At 43.7% G+C, this 23,125-nt stretch overlaps 2 protein-coding genes across 9 annotated transcripts in view; one reads left to right on the top strand and one right to left on the bottom strand.

The window, feature by feature from the left end:
• Window positions 1-1,437: 1,437 nt before the first annotated feature.
• Window positions 1,438-19,005, top strand: LOC128763520 (serine/threonine-protein kinase DCLK1-like). 2 transcript variants are annotated; one of them, XM_053872369.1, is made up of 17 exons: window positions 1,438-1,668; window positions 1,756-2,059; window positions 2,381-2,763; window positions 2,835-3,181; window positions 10,340-10,439; window positions 10,901-11,017; window positions 11,138-11,232; window positions 13,205-13,292; window positions 13,368-13,534; window positions 13,881-14,000; window positions 14,098-14,244; window positions 14,312-14,445; window positions 14,522-14,599; window positions 15,211-15,304; window positions 15,379-15,459; window positions 15,532-15,645; window positions 16,921-19,005. In XM_053872369.1, exons 3-17 carry the CDS (start codon window positions 2,403-2,405, stop codon window positions 17,125-17,127), a joined length of 2,250 nt encoding a protein of 749 aa, XP_053728344.1. In that variant the 5' UTR covers window positions 1,438-1,668; window positions 1,756-2,059; window positions 2,381-2,402; the 3' UTR covers window positions 17,128-19,005. The 2 variants fall into 2 exon arrangements, with proteins under 2 accessions (XP_053728344.1, XP_053728343.1); XM_053872368.1 differs by having other exon boundaries at window positions 1,440-1,668; window positions 15,208-15,304.
• A 91-nt stretch (window positions 19,006-19,096) lies between these two features.
• The window catches only part of nbeab (neurobeachin b), a 223,080-nt gene continuing 219,051 nt past the window's right edge, over window positions 19,097-23,125 (bottom strand). For 2 of the 7 annotated variants that reach the window (XM_053872361.1, XM_053872359.1), the window contains 4 exons: window positions 22,519-22,620; window positions 22,266-22,462; window positions 21,983-22,134; window positions 19,097-20,562 (listed from right to left, as the gene is read on the bottom strand). In XM_053872361.1, coding sequence (XP_053728336.1) covers window positions 20,472-20,562; window positions 21,983-22,134; window positions 22,266-22,462; window positions 22,519-22,620 — 542 coding nt within the window. In that variant the 3' untranslated portion in view covers window positions 19,097-20,471. The remainder of the gene's footprint in view (window positions 20,563-21,982; window positions 22,135-22,265; window positions 22,463-22,518; window positions 22,621-23,125) is intronic. The other 5 variants (XM_053872366.1, XM_053872367.1, XM_053872362.1 and 2 more) reach the window with 4 other exon arrangements.

The raw sequence follows: 23,125 nt of genomic DNA, 5'->3' as shown, positions 1-23,125 counted from the left end.
ATGTGTATTTTTCTGCACTTGATCATGATCCCTACTATTTTTCTGTTCTTTTATTATGTAGATATACCTGCACTGGTATTTCTGCTGTTATCTAGTATTTGTGTCTCAAAAAACACTTGAAATACGGATTTAAAATCCAGAAATGCCATTTACTATGGTAATGTTCTATCTTACTGAATATATAATTGTGCCGCTGAAACAACAACAGTACCCAGACGCTGACTCAACTGTAATGATTTCAGTAGGTTTGCATTTTGTTTCTTTGATGACACACTCTATCATCATCCTCCGTTCCCGCTCCTCTGCATCAGACCCTGAGCTCACTTTGGAAAATTGGGACACCAATTTATTCGCCCGAGTCCATTTTTAGACTCGTCCTGCGACCGGCGGGGAAACACACGTCTGTGTTTGTCTCTTTTAAATTGAAAGAAGTCCGTGCCGACGCACGTCCTGCTCACTGTTTCTTGTTTTGCAGGATTTCAATGACCTTCCTTTAGAGTACATTTGGACGTAATTGGAGTGTCCAAACTTCCCCAACTACCAAGTCACAAGTGTCAGCAAATTTTAAAGTAACCTTCCCACCATTGAGGATAAGTGAATTATATTGTCTGCAAGCCAACTGGACAGAGGCCCATTAATAAGGTAAATGTTTGGAAAACACCTGACTGCTGACAGACTTAAGACAGAGCTGTTACTTACAGCATTTTACAGGCAATATGTGTCATGTTTTGAACAATGATCTTATGTCAGTAGGTGGCTCTGATTGTCAATTGTAGAACTGATGTTTTACATATTCAGGGGAGAACTCTGCTGTTATTTAGATATTCATTTTGCTCTCTGATTCATCTTGTTTATCACTTATTTTATTTATATAGCATGTTCCAAGCACAAGAAAAGCAGTGTGCAGATTAGAAATGTACACATTGATATTGCTATTAACTAAGAAATGTCATCTAATTTACATTTTTTTGCCAGCTCTCAGCAACATTGAAAACATTGTGGTATTAATAAATATGTGTACGGTCCCCTGAATATGAACGATAGCTATGGATTCCTCTCTTTTGTTGCTGAGTCTTCTTACTTGTTTTGCTCAAATTTGTTCAAATGTCCCCGCTAAGGGTCCAACAATCAAATTTTGTTTTGTGAGTTATTAGATCGTGTAAACCTTCAAAACCAATGCAAATGCTAGACATTTAAAGTGAAACATTTTAGGATGTGAAACTTAAAATTAAATAAATAAATACATTTAGTTCATTGTTCATATAGTTCAGTATTTAGTTTGTAGATTTTTACTATTTCACTTCACACAAAAATGTTCTCGCTGTGTGATTTATCGTTCCATCTTTTATTTAGATTGAATGATGGAATTTTAATCACATCAAACGTAAATAAAGCGAGTATGACCCGGAAGTAGATCTTCTTCACCTGGCGAGTGCTGTGCTAAGGAGCTGCGTAGCTTTTGGGATAAACAAACTTTTACAAACCGCTACATTTGGAAAGTAACTGCAATCGCAATGATTGTAACTTTTATATTTACATTTTATTCCCCTGTAAAAGTGAATGTTTGTTGGCGAAACGTATTTGATAAAATCTAAGCCGTTAGCTTTAGAATAGCTTTAGGCTAACGGCAAAACGTCAAACCTAAAGTGTGAATGCGCGTCTTGTAAGGTGAGTTGTATTGTGGCAAATGTGAATTACCTGTGAAGAACTTTCAGTATTGGTATATATTTATGTTGAACTTCGTTGTATTGGCAGGTGTTATGCGCTCGCTGTGCTGGGGACGCGCAGGCGGGCGGGCTGTCCGGTGTAAATCACCGCAATGAGGAAGGAGGAGGAAGGGAAGGGGGGAGGTAGCGGAGAAGGGGGAGGGTGGCGGACACCGGCTCCAGCTGCCTCCTCTCTGCGTGTAGACACACACGGCAGGCAGACGAGCACCATCACAGGGGCAACAAAGGGACGCGTGGACCATCGGAGGCTGCACATGAATAAATGAGTCGTCATTCAAGTACCGCTTCAACGCCAAAACACACGTCTGGTTACTTCTGCGTTCACCGGTGAGGTAAGATGCTTATCACAAGCCTTTTTCATTCCCCACTTCACCTGTTCTTATTAGTGTTTTCATGTCATGGTCCCGCGTTAACTGGATCTGAGCTCTGTGAATGTGGTGAGATTGCTGTTGTAGTTTTGTAAGATTCAGTTTCTGAATGCTTTGAATGAAGCAAGGCAGCATGAAATGGGTGTGACATGCTGCTTCATAATGAGAACTAGCAGCAGCAGCAGCAGCCCTGCTCACATCCAGCATGCCAGCCTCATACTATACCTGTGTTTTAATGTTGTGTTGACGACCAAAGGATCACTTGTGTGCTTGTGTTCCCTCTAGGGAGAGGTAATACTGCACAGTCATGGAGCTAGAGCACTTTGATGAGCGAGACAAGGCTCTGAGATACACGCGGAGGGGCTCCAAAGGAAATGGGCTCCCTAGTCCCACTCACAGCGCCCACTGCAGCCTGTACCGAACCAGGACACTGCAAGCCTTGATCTCAGAGAAGAAGGCCAAGAAGATTCGCTTTTACCGCAATGGGGACCGCTATTTTCAAGGAATAGTGTACGCTATTTCTCAGGAGCGATTTAGGTCGTTGGAGGCCCTCCTGGCTGACCTGACCCGATCGCTGTCTGATAACGTCAACTTACCTCAAGGGGTGCGTACCATATATTCCGTAGACGGGAGTACAAGGATCACAAGTATGGACCAACTAGTAGAAGGTGACTTGGCGTCCCATCTTTCAAACTGTCTGATTGTTTGCTTCAGCTAAGGTGTTGTTATGTCTGTGCAGGTGAAAGTTATGTCTGTGCATCCATTGAGCCATATAAAAAGCTGGAATACACAAAGAATGTCAATCCAAACTGGTCAGCTGGAGCTAGGACTCCCGTGTCCTCTCGTGACCCTCCGTCCCTCGGTAGCGCCAAGGCAGGGCTCCAGGAGTCGAGGGAGAACAAGGAGTTCATCAGACCCAAACTGGTCACCATCGTTCGTAGCGGTGTAAAGCCTCGCAAGGCTGTGCGAATCCTGCTCAACAAGAAGACTGCCCACTCCTTCGAGCAAGTCATGACTGACATCACCGATGCCATCAAGTTGGACTCCGGGGTGGTCAAGAGGTTATACACGGTCGACGGGAAACCGGTGGGTACACATTTCGTGGGTACAACTTCTTTTTATATTGGTGCTGTGACTAAGTTGCACAGAATATCTTATCCATATTAAGTTATTGTCCTAAAATCAATCTTATATTGGGAAATGTATTCACTTAATTGTTAAAATCACAGTGACCCCTCAAAATGTATGTTTTAGTCTACACAGTTTTTGATTACAGTGTGTTTTTATTTACTACAATAATTTTGTCACTAAATGTGTCTGTGACCCAGGTCTCACTCTCAGTCGATGTGTGTTTTTACTTTAACATTGACCAGATGTTTTTGAAACTGTAGGTGCTCCTTATAGTTTCTAAACTGAATCTGAACTTCGTTGGTCAAGGGTCAAGTTGTCCAGTGAAAGACTGGGCCACTCTCATTGCTGAAGTTCATGTTCATGCTGGTCCTACTAAAGTAAATCATAGTTTTTTATGCTTTTTTTCTTACTCTCACTCGCCAATGAGAGATTGTCCAGTTGAAAACATGAATTTCTTCATTGTGCAGCTCTGATGCTTACATGTTTGTTTATTGATTTTTACCTCAATAATTTCTGCCCCCGTTTGGATGTCTGTCCTCAAAGGGCCATCAGTGATCCTAAGCTGCTCATAACCTCATTACTAGTTTCCACATTTCCTTCAATTAAAGTCTAGATATTGACTGGAACACAAAATAGGCCAACAGTTCTCAGTATGAGTCATTCATAAGTACAAGAACAACTTTTAAAGAGCATGGACAATGTACACAATGCTAGATTATTTACACGTATATGATAATAACAGTGTTAATAACAATGCATTACGCATCATGACTTATTAAATTGCCTCAATTCTCATAGCTTAGGTAATGTGGTTTCTGAACCCACTAGAGAGTTGCAGAGTTGGGAATATTTGACGCAGTGGAACTAGGTTTCTAGGACTCTGGTTGATAACATGTTGAGGTATAAGCTTTTACCTTCTGCATTTTTCTGTGAGCAAGTTTGCAATTTCACTTTGTAGATAGCAAGGAACCAATGACCAAGCTGAGACTTGGGGTTGTGAAAATAAACAAATTATTTTATGTTAATATTAGTTATTGCTGTTAGAAATGAACAAAGAGAGTGCAGACAAGGTGGATGACAGTGTACAATAGTGTTTAGTGGTTGTCTTTGATATGCATGACTTGTTAAGAGTAGGGTCGAGAAGTCACATCAGAAGGATAAAAGTGGGATGGAAACAAGTTGAAAAGGCCTCATAAAAGACATGGAGAATGACGCTGAAGATGGCAGTGACTTGACATGACCGGTTGTGAAAAGGTTTTCCCACCTGGCTGTCTTCATGAAAAAGCCATATAAAGGATCACGACTAGTTTATTAAAGTAATCATGCAGGCAAATGCCACTACATTCTCTCTAAACTCTTCAGTGCAATCTCTCAGGAAATGTCTCTTCCCTCGCCCCTCCCTGTTCGTATTACCCTCACAAAACTCTGTCACATGGTTTCTATGGTGATTTGGTTTTCCTCAGCTGGTTGCTAGGTAACAGCCTCTGCGGCAGATCGGTGCAGTAGTAATGGTGGGACTTAAGGTGTAGTGGGAGAGGGCAAGATGGAGCACGTGGCTGAGCTGAAATCCCGGGACGAGGTGGAGCCACATGTGCCATCTGCAAGCGTAAACCTGGTGTGGTCATTTCCATGTTAATGTGCATGAACCGAGTTTCCAGCAAAGAAATTTCTATTCGCCCACGTTGTAGGCTTCTACTTGCAATATAGTACATTTGCAGGTAGGTTTCTGGAAGCTGGAAATTGAATTTTCAAAAGACTGAAATTGTTTGCAAGCTAAAGCTGCAGGCTTGCCTGTCCATTTTGGCCTGGTGGATGAATTGGCCTTCCTTTTCACACTCATCTGTCCGGCTAGAATCAGATAATAAACCCAATATGTGCTGCAAGGACGAAATAAAAAAGCATTAAGATCCCACGGGCTGATTCTCTTTGAAGGCAGAGCAAATGTCACATCCTGGCGTGCACATGCTGTCCTTGGTGGGATGGAGCTGTGAGAATTAGCATGGATGAGTAGGTTGAGGGAGCGGGACTTGGCCCTGGGCTTTTCAAACCACTGTATTGGATCTGGCTCTGCTGCACTGTAATTACGATATGCAAACCATCGACTCTTCTGTGATGAAAACTAATGCTTTCTTTGGGACATTTTAGTCGAAATAGTGGATGGAAAAGTTCCATTAATGTGGATGCATCAGTGGATTTGGAACTTACTTATTGACCAGCCTTAAGTTTATGTTCTGAACTTTTTAAGAAACTTTGGCAAAGATGGATGTATGAGTGTCATTAAGCATATAAAGTACGGGAGGTGGTTCATTATTCTGATCTTAAATAGCCACTCGGTGTACGTGAAATTTTTCCAATGAGTAATCAGCAAATGAAGTCGACAGCATGATGGTCTCTGGCTTGCCTCCTCTACTGCTGTGACTTGGCTGTTACATGCAGAGAGGCGTCTGTTACTCAGTGTTCAGCAAAGTAGTGAGCCATTCCCTTTTATCTCGAGTTGGTTCCAAGAGGCTGTTTTATTTAAAAGTAGCTGAGGCTATTTATAAAAATGTGGCCAGGATTTTAGGACGGATCGATCAAACAATTTTTCGCTTGGGTAGAGGAGACCTACAGCCGATAGCTTCAGTGATGGGGTGTTGGTTTCAGCGAACCTCACCTCTCTCTTATAATACATTGAGTGGCGAATGAGGGTGATGAAGTTTCCGGTTAGCGCAACTAACTCATAATGTCTGTGGGTTGGCGTAATGGGTGGTTCATACTCTCATGTGTGGTTTCCATTGTGTACAAGTAACTAGGTAGTAAAACTCATAATGATTCCAGACAGTGCTGGTCCTTTCATTGATGGTGACTCTTGTGCATAATTTGGGACACCTAAGCTTCAGCCTTCTCCTGCTGCTTCGCTGACATTTTTTACTAATTTTACGTCAAGGCTTTTGGAATATGTTCATGATATATGGTGTCTTGTTGGGAGAGAGTTTTGCATCAATGCTTAGTTCAGAACCCAAATGTCACATTGTGTATTGGCTTACATGAAATATCAAAATAGTTATGAGTTTGTCGTCTCAAAAATACATTGATAAGCCTAAAAATGTAATTGAAAAGTGACTTGTTACAGTTAAAATTGCCTACAGCGAAATAAAGATAGTCAGCTGGAGAACAGCAAGTAAAACATGAAGGTAGGAAAGGTTTGCATAGTTCTCAAGAACCAAATTTCCAGTTATGGAATTCATTTGAATAAGCTAGCCTTTATTCATCCCACAATGATGATTTCCAAGTAGTGAGGAAAATGTGTCTGTGGTTTTCCAAATCCAGGAAGGGTTGGTCTGTGAAAAAAGATCTAAATTCCATAACACTCTATCTACTATTTGATATAAATACAAAATATTTGATCTCTGTCCAGAGATTGCTTTTACTTTATGTCTCTTAACTATGATAAAAAATGCTACCTTGAGATGCAATATATTTGGTGCCTTTCCTTGTCAGGATCAATTCATTCCTTTTAGTAAATATATATTTTTGTGCCATTACAGTGTCGTTCTGACTAATCTAGCATGTGATTATGCTAACAATTTCTAGGTTAGTGAGTAACAGCCACGCTCCGGTGTAAAGTTGATAGTTCTCATCCATGCATGAAACGCTGTGGTTGAATGTTGCATTTAAATGAGTCAGTCGTGTCTGCCAGACTGTCGACTAACTGCTCATCCAGTAACCACAGTTAGCCCCTCCCACTGTTCCACCTCCCATTTCATGTCTAAAAGAGTTGTTATCCTGCCTCCAATTGATCTGTATTTTCACACGCCACTCCTGTTCGTGTATCCTTTGTTCAGGATTCCCAAAGCAACAGTTCCTGCTTTAGAATTCAACACTGAATCCCATATTGATGGTCGATAGGCTGCTTGGATGCTCTCGTGCTACTGTGGGGGAGGGAGGAACCTGATGGAGATGCTGTGTCAGTGAGCCAGCGGGGATGACTGATCAATGTATTCATGAGACCTAGTTGTGCCGTTCACTCAGGACAATAGATTTTCTTATTTCCTCAGGCTTGTGATGGAACATTTGGGCTCAGGTGGGCCTGATTAGCATGAAATCTTTCCTCCATTTTGAGAATGTGGGATATTCTTTCTGGTGAAACTGAGTCAGTCAATAGTTTACAGGTCAGATTGCATTTTGCACCTATAAAGCTGTTTCGAGTTGGGCGTGTGACAAAGTACTGATCAAAGATTGTATGAATAAACTGAATGTATGTGAAATTACCTTTTCAAAAGTACACATTACCCCCAGAGTTAGGAGGATTGATACACTCAGATATTGCTATACTTAATAGTGGTGTCAATAACTGCAGTAAATTTATTTGAAATATACATACACTTGTTTTTGAATAGTATTAGGGCCAGTACTTTGAAGCAAACACCCAGTAACATGACTTCCCCTTTCAGCTCCTTGTAATAGGCGAGATCTTTGGAACCTGGGTTAGTTGACAACGTCAACTAAGCTAACCCCAACTATGGTTCATTCTGAACAGATGAGCGGCAGAAATCAATGGGAGGCAAAGACAATGGTGTTGTTTGTTAGATATGCCCACAGTGGTCAAATACCCAAGACCACAATGAACTTGAAATTCGGAACCCTAAGCATATTGCCCAAGAACACAATAGCTCTTGTTACCAAACAACATATCGGGGTACCCTGTATCATACTTATTCCCACTCCTCTGTCTGGATACGTGTCGTATCACCAGGTTCTTGCCAGTACACTCAGTAGTTTAGACGCCCTGCTTCTTGAATGTGGTATCTTCCTAGCTGACCGGAGAACCATCCAAAGATTGCCCTTACAGATCACCAAACGTGGCAATCCATATCCAGTGATAAAGAATGAAAAATGTGTGGCATGTAGCTTTAACCAATGCATGTTAATGCTCTTCCTGATTAAATCTCATCAGGACTGTCATTTCTCCCGTACGGCTTTCCACGACTCAGCGCCTCAGATAGACTGATGAGCTTGCAATAGCTGCTCTCCGTATCTCACAGCTGGGAATCTGTCTGGTCTCCCTGGAAACGACTGTGCATCCCCCCTTTGGGTGATTGGAGGAGGGGTGGGCGTTTTCTGTGGAGGAAATGGCTGTGATGAGCGATTGCGAGGCGTATGACAAAGCATTTGTTATGCAGGATTTTTATGCCAGTATGGTTATTTATTGTTGTTTCTATTGAGCACCAGAGAGGCACTTCTGTTTTCTTGCAAGACTAAGTGAAGACGAGGGTTTTACACTCAAGTATTCAGCGTGGTGCACGTGCTGTGTATTTAAAAAGAACATCTTCAATAGTGTCTACATGTCACTGTAGTTATTGAACCTGTGGCCGCTCCTGAGGTTGAACTACAGCATCAGTGACAGACTGGTGGTCCACTTAGCTGTGCATGATGCTGTTTGCTGGACTGCTGAGCTCTTCAGGATCATTAATAATTTATGTTGTATCACTGGGTTTCTATTAGATGTGTTGTCAGACCTTTATGCTCAAATGTTAGTGTTTCAATGCCGGTACTCTAACGTGAAGTGTGAAGAGCAGTCAGTGTACAGAAACGTGACATGGTATTCCTTGGTTGCTGCTTTGCTCTTTAAATAGAGAAAAAAAAACGAGTGTAGTTAAGCGCATCAATAATCCCTTTGAGGAGAAGGTCAGGGCTCCGTCGGAGCCTTCATTTATTTATGACGGCGAGTCCACCGAGGCAGGCGTCTGAGCGAGCATCAGCTCCTTCAATCCGCAAACAAGTGAACACAATTAATGCATCGTCTCACCAGAGATCAGAACACTTGAGGTGACCTTGTTTCTCAGTGTCACAGCGATCTGCCTGGTGTTGTATCTGCTTGCATCTATCAACTGTGTTTTGCTGGATTATCTTGACATGAATGGCCTGAAGATGGACTCTTTTTAGAGGAGGGAGCTTGCTTTTCCTCCCTGCTCTGAGATTTGAGTTCCAGGATGCATGTTTTGAACTCATCATCAGGACACCTTCTTCAGACAAGCCTCCAACTCTGCAACTTTCAAAAAGTAAACTGAGTGCCTAAATGAAATCTGTGTCAGACCAGACATACTTTAGTCTGAAGAATGTCAAGGCAGTATATCCTTGATAGTAGGAGATCTGCCTGCTGGGGGGGATAACTCATTTATTTAGCTTGATTTTAATCATCATACTACCCTGAGGGCATTTAATGAGTCCCTCTCCTGAGGGAAGAATAATTGCATGAACCACATATGTCACATTCAGTCTCACGGGCCTTTCTTTGTTCAGATAACTCGTATGATATTTGGTTTTACGGTATACAGTCTCCTTCATATCAAGTTACAGCCTAGACAGGCTTCTTTCAGTATCCAGTTGCATTAAATAAAGGCTATCTAATGTAATGTAATCTAAAGGGCTGTAATAAATTGAATATAGTGAAGGAAATATTGAATAATGTTTTTTTTGTTTTGATGTTGGGTCTTTATATAGCCATGGCTGTATGTCATTTTGTAACTTCGGAGCTTCAATTGTGAGCAGTGGTTAATATGTATGGAGGCTCTTGCAGCCTGTAGATTGGCTTTACCTCACCAGGAAGGCAGTGAAGGTTTTGGGGAAATTTTTCAGTTGTTCCAAAAGTGAAGTAAGAAAACTTGCTGTGCTGTAGTTGATTCTCATAGCTTGCCCTCTGGAAATTGAATCCTAGTGACACTTATATTCTGTAATTTTGTTTTATGATAGGGAAAAAAGCAATTTCTCTCATTCTGGCAAATGTTAAATAAATGTTGTTCACCGTGCAGGTGGAAGTCCTATTTGCTCTCTTGGCACCCAACCGTTGTGTCTCATAAGATCAGTTTGCCTCTGAATCATATGGTGCAGTCCTCTGAGTTCAGAGCTGGACGGCACGCCCTTGCAGGGCAACTTGTTTCGTGTTCCTATTTCCGCACAGCAAATGAGATGGAAAGATAGATGACTTGAACTCCATAATGTTCTTTCCATTATAGCGGATTGAAATAATCCTCAGTTTCTTGTCAAAAATAGATGATAGAAGAGCACAAACAAACCTGTGTGCCACTTTGTCTGAAATTACTGTTGTTTGAAGTATTTCCAAACCTCCTTCAGGTCACCAGCCTGCAGGACTTTTTTGGTGATGACGACATATTCTTCGCCTGTGGTCCAGAGAAGTTCCGCTACCAGGATGACTTCAACTTGGATGAAAGCGGTAAGAGTGCAGCCCTCATCTAACAGCTCAGAGAGAGAACACTCGTCTGACCACAGTGGCTGAGTCGACGATCAACTGAACACTGAAATATTAACTACAATAGGGAAGTGGTTTGCTGTTGGCTTTTCTGGTGAGTCAGCAAGAGTAGTGACGGTGATGTATCCCAACTACAGTTGACTCACCTCAGGTCACAATAATAGAGTAGTAAATTGTGAGTGTGGAATACATTTTGTTAGAAAACATGGTTAGATGTAAATGCAATGAAATAGATGCTAATGTATTGAGAAGAATAACTAATATCACTTGATGTGATCAGTACAGCTCAAGTGGTGCATGGTTAAAGGGAACGGTAAACATCCTCTCTTTCTGCTTTAGGATCCCTCAAGAAACTCAACTGTTTTCATTTCATTTTCTAAAATTATTTTTTATTGTTAAGTTATTTCAAATTGTGTTTTCCGCAGAGTGCAGGGTTGCCAAGTCTGCTTCCTATGGCCGCCTCCCGACCGCACAAGGCCGCTCTTCACCCCGGAGTGGCGGGATGTCACGCCGGAGTAAATCTCCATCTTCAGCTGGCTCAGGTGAGAGGATCCATGTCTCCATCTGGAAAACATATTATACTATCTCTGTATTTTATATGTGCGCTGATGCTACCGAACCTTGGTGGAAGAGTTTGAATGACACTGAATCGTTTTCCACAGCGAATGGGACTGCAGGAAGTCAGCTGTCCACCCCTCGATCTGGCAAATCTCCAAGTCACTCTCCCACTAGTCCAGCGAGCCTGCGAAGACGTCAGGTAGTAATGATTCCTATAAAATCGCCTACTAGCTTTGATGGTCAGCGAATCTTCTATTGATTTAGGATTGATGATCAATACTTTAGTATTGATCGTCAAGTCATGATTCCGAGAACGAAGAAAGTTTATTATGATAGTGTGTAGTGTAGTATGAAAGGGTGTCATCGACATTTAGAATGTGTCTTATACAACTTCGATCTCGATACAAATGTAGCGGTATACATTTTTGAAAATTTTCCATGTACAATTTCTGATTATTTTAGGCTGCAGTAAGTTTTATGTGCAACATTTAATCCAACACATTTTATGTACCGCCACTACTTTTTTCTCACGGTCTAAACACTGCAGGTTGTACAATGATTCGGCTAATATATGGATTTTTAGTAGGGATGCTCCAATCGATCGGCCACCGATTATGAAAGGCTGATCTCAGCTTGATCGGTGAATGCAGATCACTGCCTGTCATTGCTGATCACAAAATCCGATCACCTGACAGCCGGAACTCAGGTGAAGCACCACCCACGGTTTGTGATGCCTTCGTAACTCCTTCCCTTCCTGCCGACTCGCCGCTCACTTGGCATCAGCATGACTCCCGTGGAGGTTTTTTTTTCAGTCTGTCATGTAAAGTTTGCATCCTGCAGCACATGCACGTTAAAAGGGTCAACACTACAAATTAAGTACGATATTTAAAACACTAGCACTTGACGGAGCACAGAGAGTTTTCCATGCTCATGGAGGTGAAACTGCAGGAACCAGCGGTCACTCATGAACAGTCGCCGGTCTGAGCATGACATTCGGAACGCTAAGCATATTGCTTAAGAAATAATCATTAATTCGACAGAGCCAGATGACCAGCCTTTTTCAGGTGTCGACCGAATCCACTGCTGTTTTCTGTGTGTTATATCTTTGGCCACCTGAATCTGAAACTTTTGCATACGTCCAGAGTGGGAACTTTCATAAATGAGGTTGAAGACAGCTGCTTCCGCTGAGTGCTCTCCCTGTCCCTCGGTGCATCCCTCATTTTTACAATCTAAAGAGCGTCTTTCTGGCCAAAATATTGAGCCTCATCCCCACATCAAACCGATGACATCACAGCCGTTTTATTTGCCTTTAAAGCGCTCAAATTGGGCTATTTTATTGATCACTAGAAGTGATCCTCATGCATTTTCTGCGGTGCAGACAGCATCACTGCACCCACAGCTTATAGACTGGTGCGGCTTATGTACGAAAAAGATCTATATGTTCCTTCTTAAATTTCATTGGTGCGGCAAATATTGCGGTGCACTCTATAGGCCAGAAAATACAGTATATGACAACAAGAGTGTCTTTTTAAAAATGTATCATATTAAAAAAACACTTGCATGTTCAGTGTCGTGCCTGCTTCAGTCACTTCAAAGGTGTCAGTGTTGTACATTTGAGTAATCATTTACCATAAATCTGCAGCTTAGTTTGGCTGTTGGAGCAGGAGTTTTCATAGGTTTGAATCCCAGTCAGATGACTAGTGTTGAACTTGCAGCTAAACGGCAGGTACTACTCCGAACATTGTTCATGATAATAAATGCAATGATTATCCACTCTCTGAAGTGTCGTGCCACTCACTCACTCACACCCACACAACAAACTCCCTGATAAAACACACAAAGTCTTGCATCATGTCCTCCATCAGTGCTGTGTTGTGTTTTTCACCGAGACCTCATTAGAACTGCTGCAGCACATTGTGATTATCTCCTCCATCAGTGAACGACGACGTGTTCTGAGACACTCAGCCAGATTTAACAATGTAGCAAAATCCCATTATCAGCTGTCCCATCATTAATTTGTCCCAAGGCTCGCTGGGGGGAAGTTGTCGTGGTGACGGCTGATATTTTCTCATTATCTCTTCAAGGCCCAGTTTTCCAGTGAAAGGCTGCTAATTTTAACAATCTCATAGTCAATTCGCCCCAGTAAATAAACTCTGACTAAATTTTCGCAGGGATCTCAGCACAGCGGCTCTTCACTCTCGCTGGCTTCAACAAAGATCTGCAGCTCGATGGACGAGGGTGATGGTCCCAGCAGCGAAGGTACAGAGAATCCGAGTTAGTTCAACTATCGTTGGCTGCTACTTTGACATTAACAAGCGGCTTTGATGTTCGCAGCTGAGCCCGTCGACGACGGACCTGTTCCGTCTTCCATAGCAGAGCGCTACAAAGTGGGACGGACCTTGGGTGAAGGCAACTTCGCCGTGGTGCGGGAGTGTGTGGAGAGATCCACAGGAAGGGAGTTTGCTCTGAAGATCATCAGCAAGCACAAATGCAGAGGAAAGGTGGATCAGGGTTTCTTTTCTTGAGAAATATTAGCTCCACAGAATTGTTATATTTGTGCATTCGTGGTGCTCACCAGAGACCTGACACCATTGTTTTATTTAACTGGCTCACCACACACACACCCACTCACACCCCTAAATATATTCACACTTATTTTTATCAACCACCTTTTCGTTGTTATGGGAGGGCTAGAATTAATAAACATGGATGATAATAAAAATAATTTAAGCATTCATAATCTGTAAGACACTTTATCAAATCTAAAATATTGTGCTACATGTTTGCAATGGGTGTGAGCTTATTGTTTAGTCGTATTAACTGTTGCCTGTGACTCATGTCTTGAAGGAGCACATGATCCAGAGTGAAGTGTCGATCCTCCGTCGTGTCAAGCATCCCAACATCGTGCTGTTAGTGGAGGAGATGGACACCTACAATGAGCTCTATCTCGTGATGGAGTTGGTGAAGGTGAGTTGTAAATCGGAATCGTACATCATGATCAGAGAAAGATGATGTTGCTTGTTTTGCATCCTCTCACGTGAACGGTGCCCACATGTTCCTGCAGGGCGGCGATCTCTTTGACGCCATCACTTCGTCGAACAAATACACCGAGCGGGACGCTGGCTCTATGCTGTTCAATCTGGCCAGCGCCATCAAATACCTGCACAGCCTCAACATCGTCCACAGAGACATCAAACCAGAAAACCTGTTGGTGAGTTAGCTTCTGTTACGTCACCTTCTTTTCAAAACTCAAAACTCTTCCGCTTCTTATCGCTCAGGTTTTCGAGCACCTCGACGGCACCAAGTCTCTGAAACTTGGTGACTTCGGTTTAGCGACTGTTGTCAACGGTTTTCTGTATACGGTGTGTGGAACGCCCACATACGTCGCGCCAGAGATCATAGCAGAGACAGGGTGAGTGACAGGAGCCAGGTCCGGTTGTGAGGAAAGTGTTCTTAATCCCCTGTTTCTGACTGCTCTTCATAAACAGTTATGGCCTGAAAGTGGACATTTGGGCTGCTGGTGTCATCACCTACATCCTGCTGTGTGGCTTTCCTCCCTTTCGTGGGTATGTACATTCATTATTCATTTAGTCACCTTTACTTCTGTTTACATACAAAAAGTGATCATATCTAGGAGAGAAAAGGACCAGACTGAAGAATAATTCTTTTTTTCTGCCTGCCATTTCTTCTCTTTTATTCATTGTTATAAAGTACATGATCAGTTGATAGATGCGTGCAGAGAAGTGCTCGAGCTTCTTTTTTTCTGTATAACACAACCATCAACTCACAAAAAAAGCTAAAATATGAATGGCATCAGGCATTTAAAAGATGTGAGCCTGCATCACAAATTTAAGTCATAAATAATTTTAAAAAATCATGACTTCAGCGAAGAACTCAGTAGTTTTGTTTGGCTGGTGACCTCACGTGTCATGAAATGTGTGGAACTGGTTGATAGTGTGCCAAAGTGTAATGTAGATTTGTGGGGAATGATGTGTTTTCGAGAGTAGCGTCCAAATGGTAATATGTCCTCCTTCTTGATCCACTGTTGTGATCAATACACAGTTAACAATATATATAGAATCTTCCTTTTCAGGGTCAGTATTTGAACACACAGTATTTTGAGAACCTGTTTCTGACGTCCATTAAAGATTCATTCAGTTTTCTACTCCTGCAGCAGTGGTGAAGATCAGGACTCTGTCTTTGAGCAGATTCTGAAGGGACAGCTCGAATTTCCCTCCGCATACTGGGAGAGTGTATCTCAAGCAGCCAAGGTGTGTGTCACTACTGTCAACCTGGAACCACGGAATGCGATAGATCCTCTCATGAACGTGGTGTACTCCTACAGGCTCTGATCACTGGAATGCTGCAGCTCGATGTGGATCAGAGATTCTCAGCCGCTCAGGTGCTGGAACATCCGTGGGTTAATGTAAGTAATGCACTGGTAGAGACAGCCATAGAGACTCTGGTGGTTGAGGGCTTGGTGGTTACGCCTGTGCAGGATGACGGTGGATCAGAGACTCAGCAGCAGCTGGCCGTGGCTGGGAAGATCAAGAAGCACTTCAACACTGGACCTAAGATGAGCAGCACAGCAGCAGGAGTGACCGTCATCACAGTAAGTCATTCCTCTGAACTCAAGTGCATTACCGTCACCTGCATGTTCTCGCCTCTATCAGCCACTAGATGGCAGCAGATCTATTCTATTGTCTCATCTGTTCCATTGTCGTCCTCAGTTTAGAATTTGTCAGCAGATGGCAGCGTGGAATTAATATACACTAGAATTGCTGGATGCTACCAAGGCTTGCAGCGTCTGCCAGGCTGTATGTATAGAACTGTACTTAATAAGTGTTAATATTGAATGAGATAAATCTGGAGGTCACTTGTACTCCATATGTGCGGTTGTGAAGTAAATGAGAGTTAAAACCAAGGAAAATATAATATACTAACAGTTGCGGCGCTGAGACGGCACACACCACGTATCATTTGTCTGAGTGAAACGCAGCATACAATTGAATGAATGAAACATCTACCTTTGATAAGAATTGTATTCGCTCACGCCAAAATACTGTCACGAGTGTCTCATAGTAATGCCAAATTAATATAAACGGCACTTTTTGTGACCGTAGTTACATAAAAGTGTATTAGTTTCAGTGATTCCACTTCATGTTGTGGTTTGTGATAGCATTTTTTCCTGTTTCCTGCTGGTTTTTACGGGTGTTGGCCATGTGACTAGTAACAAATAGGGGAGGTCAATAGGGGACATTTTTGAGTGTTGTGTCTAAAATGAACGAACAGAACAACACCATAGTCCATCCACTTCTAAGTTATTAGACGAGGTTGCTCTGAACAGATCTGAATACAGAACCTCTTGTGTACTTTTGGAGAAATTAGATCTGTCAGGATCAATCAGAAGCATTTTGTTTAAAAAACGCCTGGCGATGATGCTTTGCACACTCTTTCAGGAGACATAAAAATTCAGACAAAAATGGTGGAATGAATCATATTTTAACTGCTAGAAAGCTCTGGAAAATGCTGTTGAAACTCCTGAACAGTCTCAAAAATAGCTCCTTCATCTGCCTGTCTTGGAACCGATTACTCAGCAATAGTGTCCGGATGTGCACGCTGACGTTCATGTGGATTATATAGCTGACCCCACCCTTCTCACCTCATCCTCTCCCGACCGCATCATCATCATCATCATCATCCCCTCATGGTCTCTGCAGGCATGAACGTGGTCATCAGTGACTCCTATGTTTACTAATAATATTTGCTGAGTCACCAGAGTAGCCTCGAGACATTGGCTACTGTCGAGCCTCCATGATGTTTGCCGCTGCTCCCGTCTGTGGGGCGGGCACTAACAGTCTGCTGCTGTTTCACCCCTACCACCCAGACCACCCCGCTCGATAAGGAGAAGCAAGTTTTCCGACCAAGGCGCAACCACGACGTGAAGCCCGTCGCCAACTTCCCTCACGGTTTCGGCGCCGTCCCCTCCCGCGGCATAACCCCGAGTCAGCCGCCCGCCGATTTCACCTCCGAGTCTGAGGATCTCTCACCGTGCTCAGCCGGCACCGTCCGCTCGCCCGTCTCACCCTTCTAATCCCCACGGGGGGGAACCGTGGTGCTAACGTGGACTCTAAACAGACTTTCCATTTTTACGTCGGTATTTCTACTTATTTACAGCCTTCATCGGTCAGAATAACCCACTAGCCAGTGAAACAGTGTTACCAACAGCATGCGATTCATTTACCTTTCAAACAGTTTAAGCCTTATTTCTACTAAGTATGCACTGTAGTACTCTGGAGCCCTCTACTGGATTAGATAGTGTACTTCAACTGCTCATCATTATCCGTCATTGCAGAAGAATAGTGTTGACTTGAAACTGTGTGGATGTAAACTTGCATTTACCTTTGCTGCTTCTTCAAACTGCCTCTTATACTCTATAGAACACACCTGTACTCAGGCTCACCACAATATCAAACATTTGCCTCCACTTAGTATCGTTGAGCTTCCTCTGTAGCTCAGGAGTCGAACTGCTCATCCAGGTGTGTTGAGTAACTGGGAGGAGGCCCTGGGGCAGACCCATGGCGTCATGGTGAGATTGTCATTATCAGCTGACAAGGTAACACCTTCTCAGAAGACGTGGTGAGGGCCTCTGATTAGAGGAGAGTTTGGACCTTCTTACTTAAGCTGCTGCCCCCATGTTGCCCCCACTTAATCGCATGCTATAAATCTGTTTGTTTCTGATATTGGTTTATCGGTGGTGGGCCAAAAATGCACCTAAATTCATGAACAAGTTTAAACACTCCACCTCTCACATGATCTCTGGATGAAGTAGAAGTTATAAACTGATGTAAAATCGGTTGGGGTGATGGGGTGAAAATGCACCTCAATTCATGAACAACTTTAAACTCTCACTTGATCTCTGGATGAAGGAGCAGTTAGAATGTTTAATACGGCCATAGCTAGTATCGGCCACCGATCAGTGAAATGGTTTGGTACTGTGGTGGATAAGAGCCAGGCCGGTCTCTGTACTGTATAAAATGCATGGAGAGTCACTAGTTTGACCAACACTTGTTATGATTTGCTGCTACATGTGTTATCTGCGCTGTACAGATTGTTTCTGGACGTGTTCCTGCCAACCAGCAGCGCTGAAGCTTCGCCTGGCTGCGGTTTACTGGAGGGACCGGTCCGTTTGTTCCATGTCTGAATGTGTTTGTGTTTCGGCAGATGGTCCCATGAATGTCCGTGTCATACGTTGGTGCATGTCCTTTAGAAGCCGTGGCACAAAATGGATTTAAGTGCAATTAGGTTCTCCAGTTGATGAGCACAGACTGAGCTGGGCTGGGCGCCGTGACGGGTTTGTTCCGTCTCTGGCGGCTGTTTTTCTGGACAAAGTGGAGGATGGAAATGTTAGAAGCTGACACAAAACAGCACCCTTTGAACGCGTTAATCATCTGTCCTGATTCAGTGAAGCCGAGAGAATAACATTGGTCCGTAGCTCTCACAGCAATGGAACGCCTCTGAACGTCCTGCCCCCCAGTCCTCATGTCGAGTCACTTTTTGTAGCTTGTTTTTGAAATGAGAGATCAATGTTGGTGCTTCCTGTTATTGTCGACCAGTGGAGACAAGTTCTTCGTCAGATCTCTTACTTTTCGTGGCCTCAGATGAGCAACATCATCATACCGCATGAACTCTGACACACATCCAGACTCTTCCATTTGTATTCACTCTTTCGCCGTGGTCTTTGTCCGTGATCAGTGCGTGTCGCGACTCTTTTGAAAGTTACACCGAATCTGACGTTTAAGGGCTCCGGAGAATTGAAGGAAACAAACCAAAAAAAGAAAAAAAAAAAAAGAAAAAAAAAGCACAAGGACAGATGTTCTGAAGCGGAACGACTTCTGTTTTTTTGGGAAGATGTTTGTCAAGACGACCGGGAATGTTGGTGTGACCGGGAAGCACGTGGATGCTGTGTTGACTCCATAATCCATCACTGTACGATGCCATAAAACAAACGTCAATGATAAAAGGAGGACTTGGGTTTTTCTTTTTCTACCAGCGTCCTCATTCTCAAGGTCACTAGATGGCGCGCTATGCGCAGCCTCACGTCATGTTTAACCTGAGAGTGCCACCTACTGAACTACTCAGCCCAACAGGGAACGTCAACAACGGAATCTGCCCGGCAGATGGCGGCAGAAGTCAACAGACGCGCTCGTCCTTTTCACTGACCCATTCGTCAGAGACAGATCGAGAATCCTGTTTTTATTAGGAATCCAACTCAAAAATCTCGAGTAAACACAACATAATTTCTAAACATACATAGGTTATTTAATTATGAATTTCTTTAAATGCAAGAGATAAATCAAAACCAAAATAAAGTTATCAATAAATAAGTCTTGCATGCAGATCTGTGAAAAAATACAGTTTGCATAATCTCATAGCTTGAAAGTACAGTGGATTATTTTGTTGGCACACAAATGATTTGGACTGAGGATAATACTATTGCTTCCCAGTAGAAGGCTGCGTTCGCATGACAGCAGAATGATCTTGACCTCGGTTAGGGACGGCTGTTATTGTGACTGCATCAGTGCCAGGACTAGAATTGTGAGTTGTGTGTGTGTGTGTCCATCAGCTCCTCAATCATTTTTTTTTTTTTAAACGGAGACTTTCAAGTTATCATCTATTAACCTGTTTTGGACAGTGGGAGGAAACCGAAGTGCCCAGTGGTCTCTGTTTAAGTAGAAGGGTTGCAGAGATTGTCCCTAGTCAGAGTAATCGATGCGCCTGCTTCACTCCCTCCTGCGCTGAGGTTGTCGGTAACTGTTGCTGTTCATGTGAACCAGCCATGAGCCCCACAACGGACAAACGTTGGCGACTTAAAGCATACAAAAGAGTGATCATTGGTACAAAAGTCAAATCAAATTCATATTTCATTCAACAAGGGAAACTCCGGCTCAATACCAAAACGCCATCATGAGGTTATACTGGTATCAAAATGTTACACAAAGGACAGAACTCTGGACTTTACAACACTGAAACAAGTCAACAGCAACTTCATGTATTTTGCCACATCACAGTCCACTGGAACAGACGATGGCCACGCACACGTGATGGAACAGGTAACACTGACAGACGATGAGTCGCACCACACAAATGCTCCCAGGTTTTCACAGTTACTTAAAGGTTGTTCTCCTCCTTCAGCCCCGGACGCGATGAAGACGGCAGCACGGGGAGAACCTTCAGCCGCTGTTCAGAAACCAACGTTTCCGTGTTTGTGCGGTGATGAGTGCAAAAAAAACAAACAGCAGCAGTTTTCCCGCGGAGGCCGAACGAAGACGAGTGAACGCTTCTTTGTTTGCAGCGCCGCCGTCCTCCGGCCAGATATTCAGGGGTTTTCCTCTGCGGCTGCTCAGGCGTGGGTTCTTCTCCAGCCCCTCGCGCGGGTCAGTACCTGTTTTGATGTTCGTAGTGCCAGCGGTTGAAGTCGATGTTGAACGCTACGATGCTTCCAGAGGCCATGCCTGTGACCAGCGTCCTGCAGGAACACAACACTTCAGTGAGGATGGTGATCATATCAGCGAAGAATTAGGAGGGAAGTTAGAAGTCAAATGTCATACAACATAATAAATTATTACAGACAAAAAATCAAACATGTGGAATGTCAAAGTTATGATAAATGTGCAGTCGTAAATATAAGAAAAAATATTGAAACAGTTGTCGTGCAACAAAGAGGAAAAAAATGTAGGAGTTGCATGAAGAAGAAGGAAAATCCAACATCTCATGCTTCTCAGGCTCACTACTGCCTCTCAGGTAATATCGAGTATTGCATGCATAAGAGCGTTAGCTGTCACAGTTGGTGTGGACTGACGGATTAATGCGGCCGCACACGGTGTCATGGCCTGATCGCTAGTGTCGACTGCTTCATCTCCTCCCAGTATTTACTTTTGCTGGTCAAACTGAAGGTGAGCGAGAGGGATTTGACTCAAGACCACCTCCTCTGAAGTCTCTGCAAGCAAAGTGCTGTTGTGTACTTGCTGAACCAAAGTGTCTGACAGAGATGTTGCCTTTAAGGAAGAGCAGCTGATATCACAGGGCCGTCTTTAACGGCTGCATCCCCAGGCCCAGCAGCACAAAGAACAGAGCAGCTGCAGAATCCCCCTCGTTCGTCCCGCTTCTACCTAACGCTGCGGAAACATCCACTTACAGGGGATTTTTCTTCTGTCCTGGGGCTTTATTGATTTTTGAAGTAACTTGTCACGAACCGACGAGATTTTCAGTGCCATCAGTCATTTACATTTTAATGTGGCTGTTGGTCTTGAGCTTCAGGCACAGAATACACAAGTTCTTATCTATGTTGAAGAAGAGCCTTATTTTTAAAAAAATATAGAGAGAATCGAGGTGAAAGTTTGACGTCATATTCCTGTCGAACATTTAATGCAGCAAGACAGGGTTCACTTGTTCATGAGAACTCGAGTGCATCAGCTTTCTCCTGCTGACTTTTTCCCCCGATTCAATTGATGTATAGTTGGTCGGCCGTGAAAAATCATTTCTGTCTCTTGAAACTTTTCAGCGAAATTAAAATAAAATTTTATCTTCCTTAATCAGGGTGGACTATAGAAAAACGACATAAATCCAACCTCTACTTACTGGAGAATCATTTGCATCAACCTCTTTGTTAACACGCTGGATTTAACTGCAAAGATCCACAAGCCTTAGGTTAAATCTATTTGTCAACTTGACTTTATGAGATTTTAGGAGGCTGAAACTCATCCCAGCCAACAGGGGGCAGAGGAAGGGGACACCCTGGACAGGACACCTGTCCATCATGGGACACACTTAGACAGAGGACCACTCATATACATGGTATAAATAAAGGTTATCTATCCATCTAGCTGTCTAAACTTGGGTTTAAGTCTCAACAGCGTGTTTGATAGTGTCTCACTGCCGCCTCTGACCTCTGATCATGTGACAGGTCCATGGCTCGGACGCCGGCGTCACAGCCCGGGTAGATGTAGAGCTTCTTGAAGTCGCAAGCCTGCCACACCTCCACCACGCCGTTGTCTCCGCCCGTGACCAGGTTGTGTCCGTCGCTGCTCAACAGGATCGCCTGACGGAGGACGAGATGAAGGTAGGATCCGAGTGAGCCATGCAGATTCATAGATCTACGCGGACATCGGTGGCCTCCTAAAGTTTTGTTGCTACACGTTAGCGTTTCTATTCATGATGATGCCAGCTCACCCTGGTGGAGTCGTTGACCTCCATCTGTGCCAGAAGTTTTCCGTTGATGCTGAAGTTGCAGAAGTGGCCCCTCTCGTAGTAGATGATGCAGTGACCCTCGCTGGACACCGTGATGAGCCGTGGGCAGTGGTGCTGGTCCGGCTGCTCCAGAGCTCGCAGCAGGTCTCCGGTGATGGTGTGGACCAGACACGGTCCTTCTGCCAACACAGTTCCACTTCAGTGATTCTGGAAGCCAGAGTGATGCGTGACTGACCTTTAGCTCCGCTGATGACCAGTCCCAACTCAGCACAGACGGCCACACACACCACCTCCTGGTCGTGGCCCGTCAGGATGGCCCGCGGTGCGGGGTACTCACCTGCACAGACAAACACCACCTCATCAACCGAGGGAGACTCCCATCTGCTTGTGGGGAGGTCCAGTAGAATTGTCATGGAAATGCGACAGCAGTCGAGCTTCCTGATTCTATTCCGCGTGTCACATGATTGATGAGGGCCGGGGGGAGAGGTTAGTGAGGGGGATTTCACGGCAGCCATCAAACCTTTCTTCCTCTTCAAGAGCACTGATCACCAGTACGCTCACAATTAAAGCGCATCTTTGTCCTGCATCCTGCTGGAGGGGAGCCGACATGCCGAGCAGATCTGTGCTAGTGAGGAGGATACTAGACGCTGTACCCAAGCATTAGATCCAGACACTTTAGTGTAAAACCCAAATACCTCAATATCACATGCAATTAAAGTTGACTGCGATGTCAGAACCAACATCAAGTTGTGGCACACAATGTGCACAAATGTTGGTTCTGGACCAGTGAAAACAGATATTGAAGCAACAGAACTCTCAGCACCTGGCATCGGAAATAAATA

The sequence above is a fragment of the Synchiropus splendidus genome, chromosome 8, assembly GCF_027744825.2.
Source record: "Synchiropus splendidus isolate RoL2022-P1 chromosome 8, RoL_Sspl_1.0, whole genome shotgun sequence".
Classification (NCBI taxonomy): Eukaryota; Metazoa; Chordata; class Actinopteri; order Syngnathiformes; family Callionymidae; genus Synchiropus; species Synchiropus splendidus.
This window is presented reverse-complemented; position numbering and strand designations above follow the sequence as displayed.

What these genes read in the sequence shown, in the direction of transcription:
- LOC128763520 (XM_053872368.1), top strand. Translation starts at nt 2,403, where the DNA reads ATGGAGCTAGAGCACTTTGATGAGCGAGACAAGGCTCTGAGATACACG. An exon ending in TATGGACCAACTAGTAGAAG is followed by an intron (nt 2,764 to 2,834) that starts GTGACTTGGCGT and finishes ATGTCTGTGCAG; the next exon opens with GTGAAAGTTATGTCTGTGCA. An exon ending in TCGTGATGGAGTTGGTGAAG is followed by an intron (nt 14,001 to 14,097) that starts GTGAGTTGTAAA and finishes ATGTTCCTGCAG; the next exon opens with GGCGGCGATCTCTTTGACGC.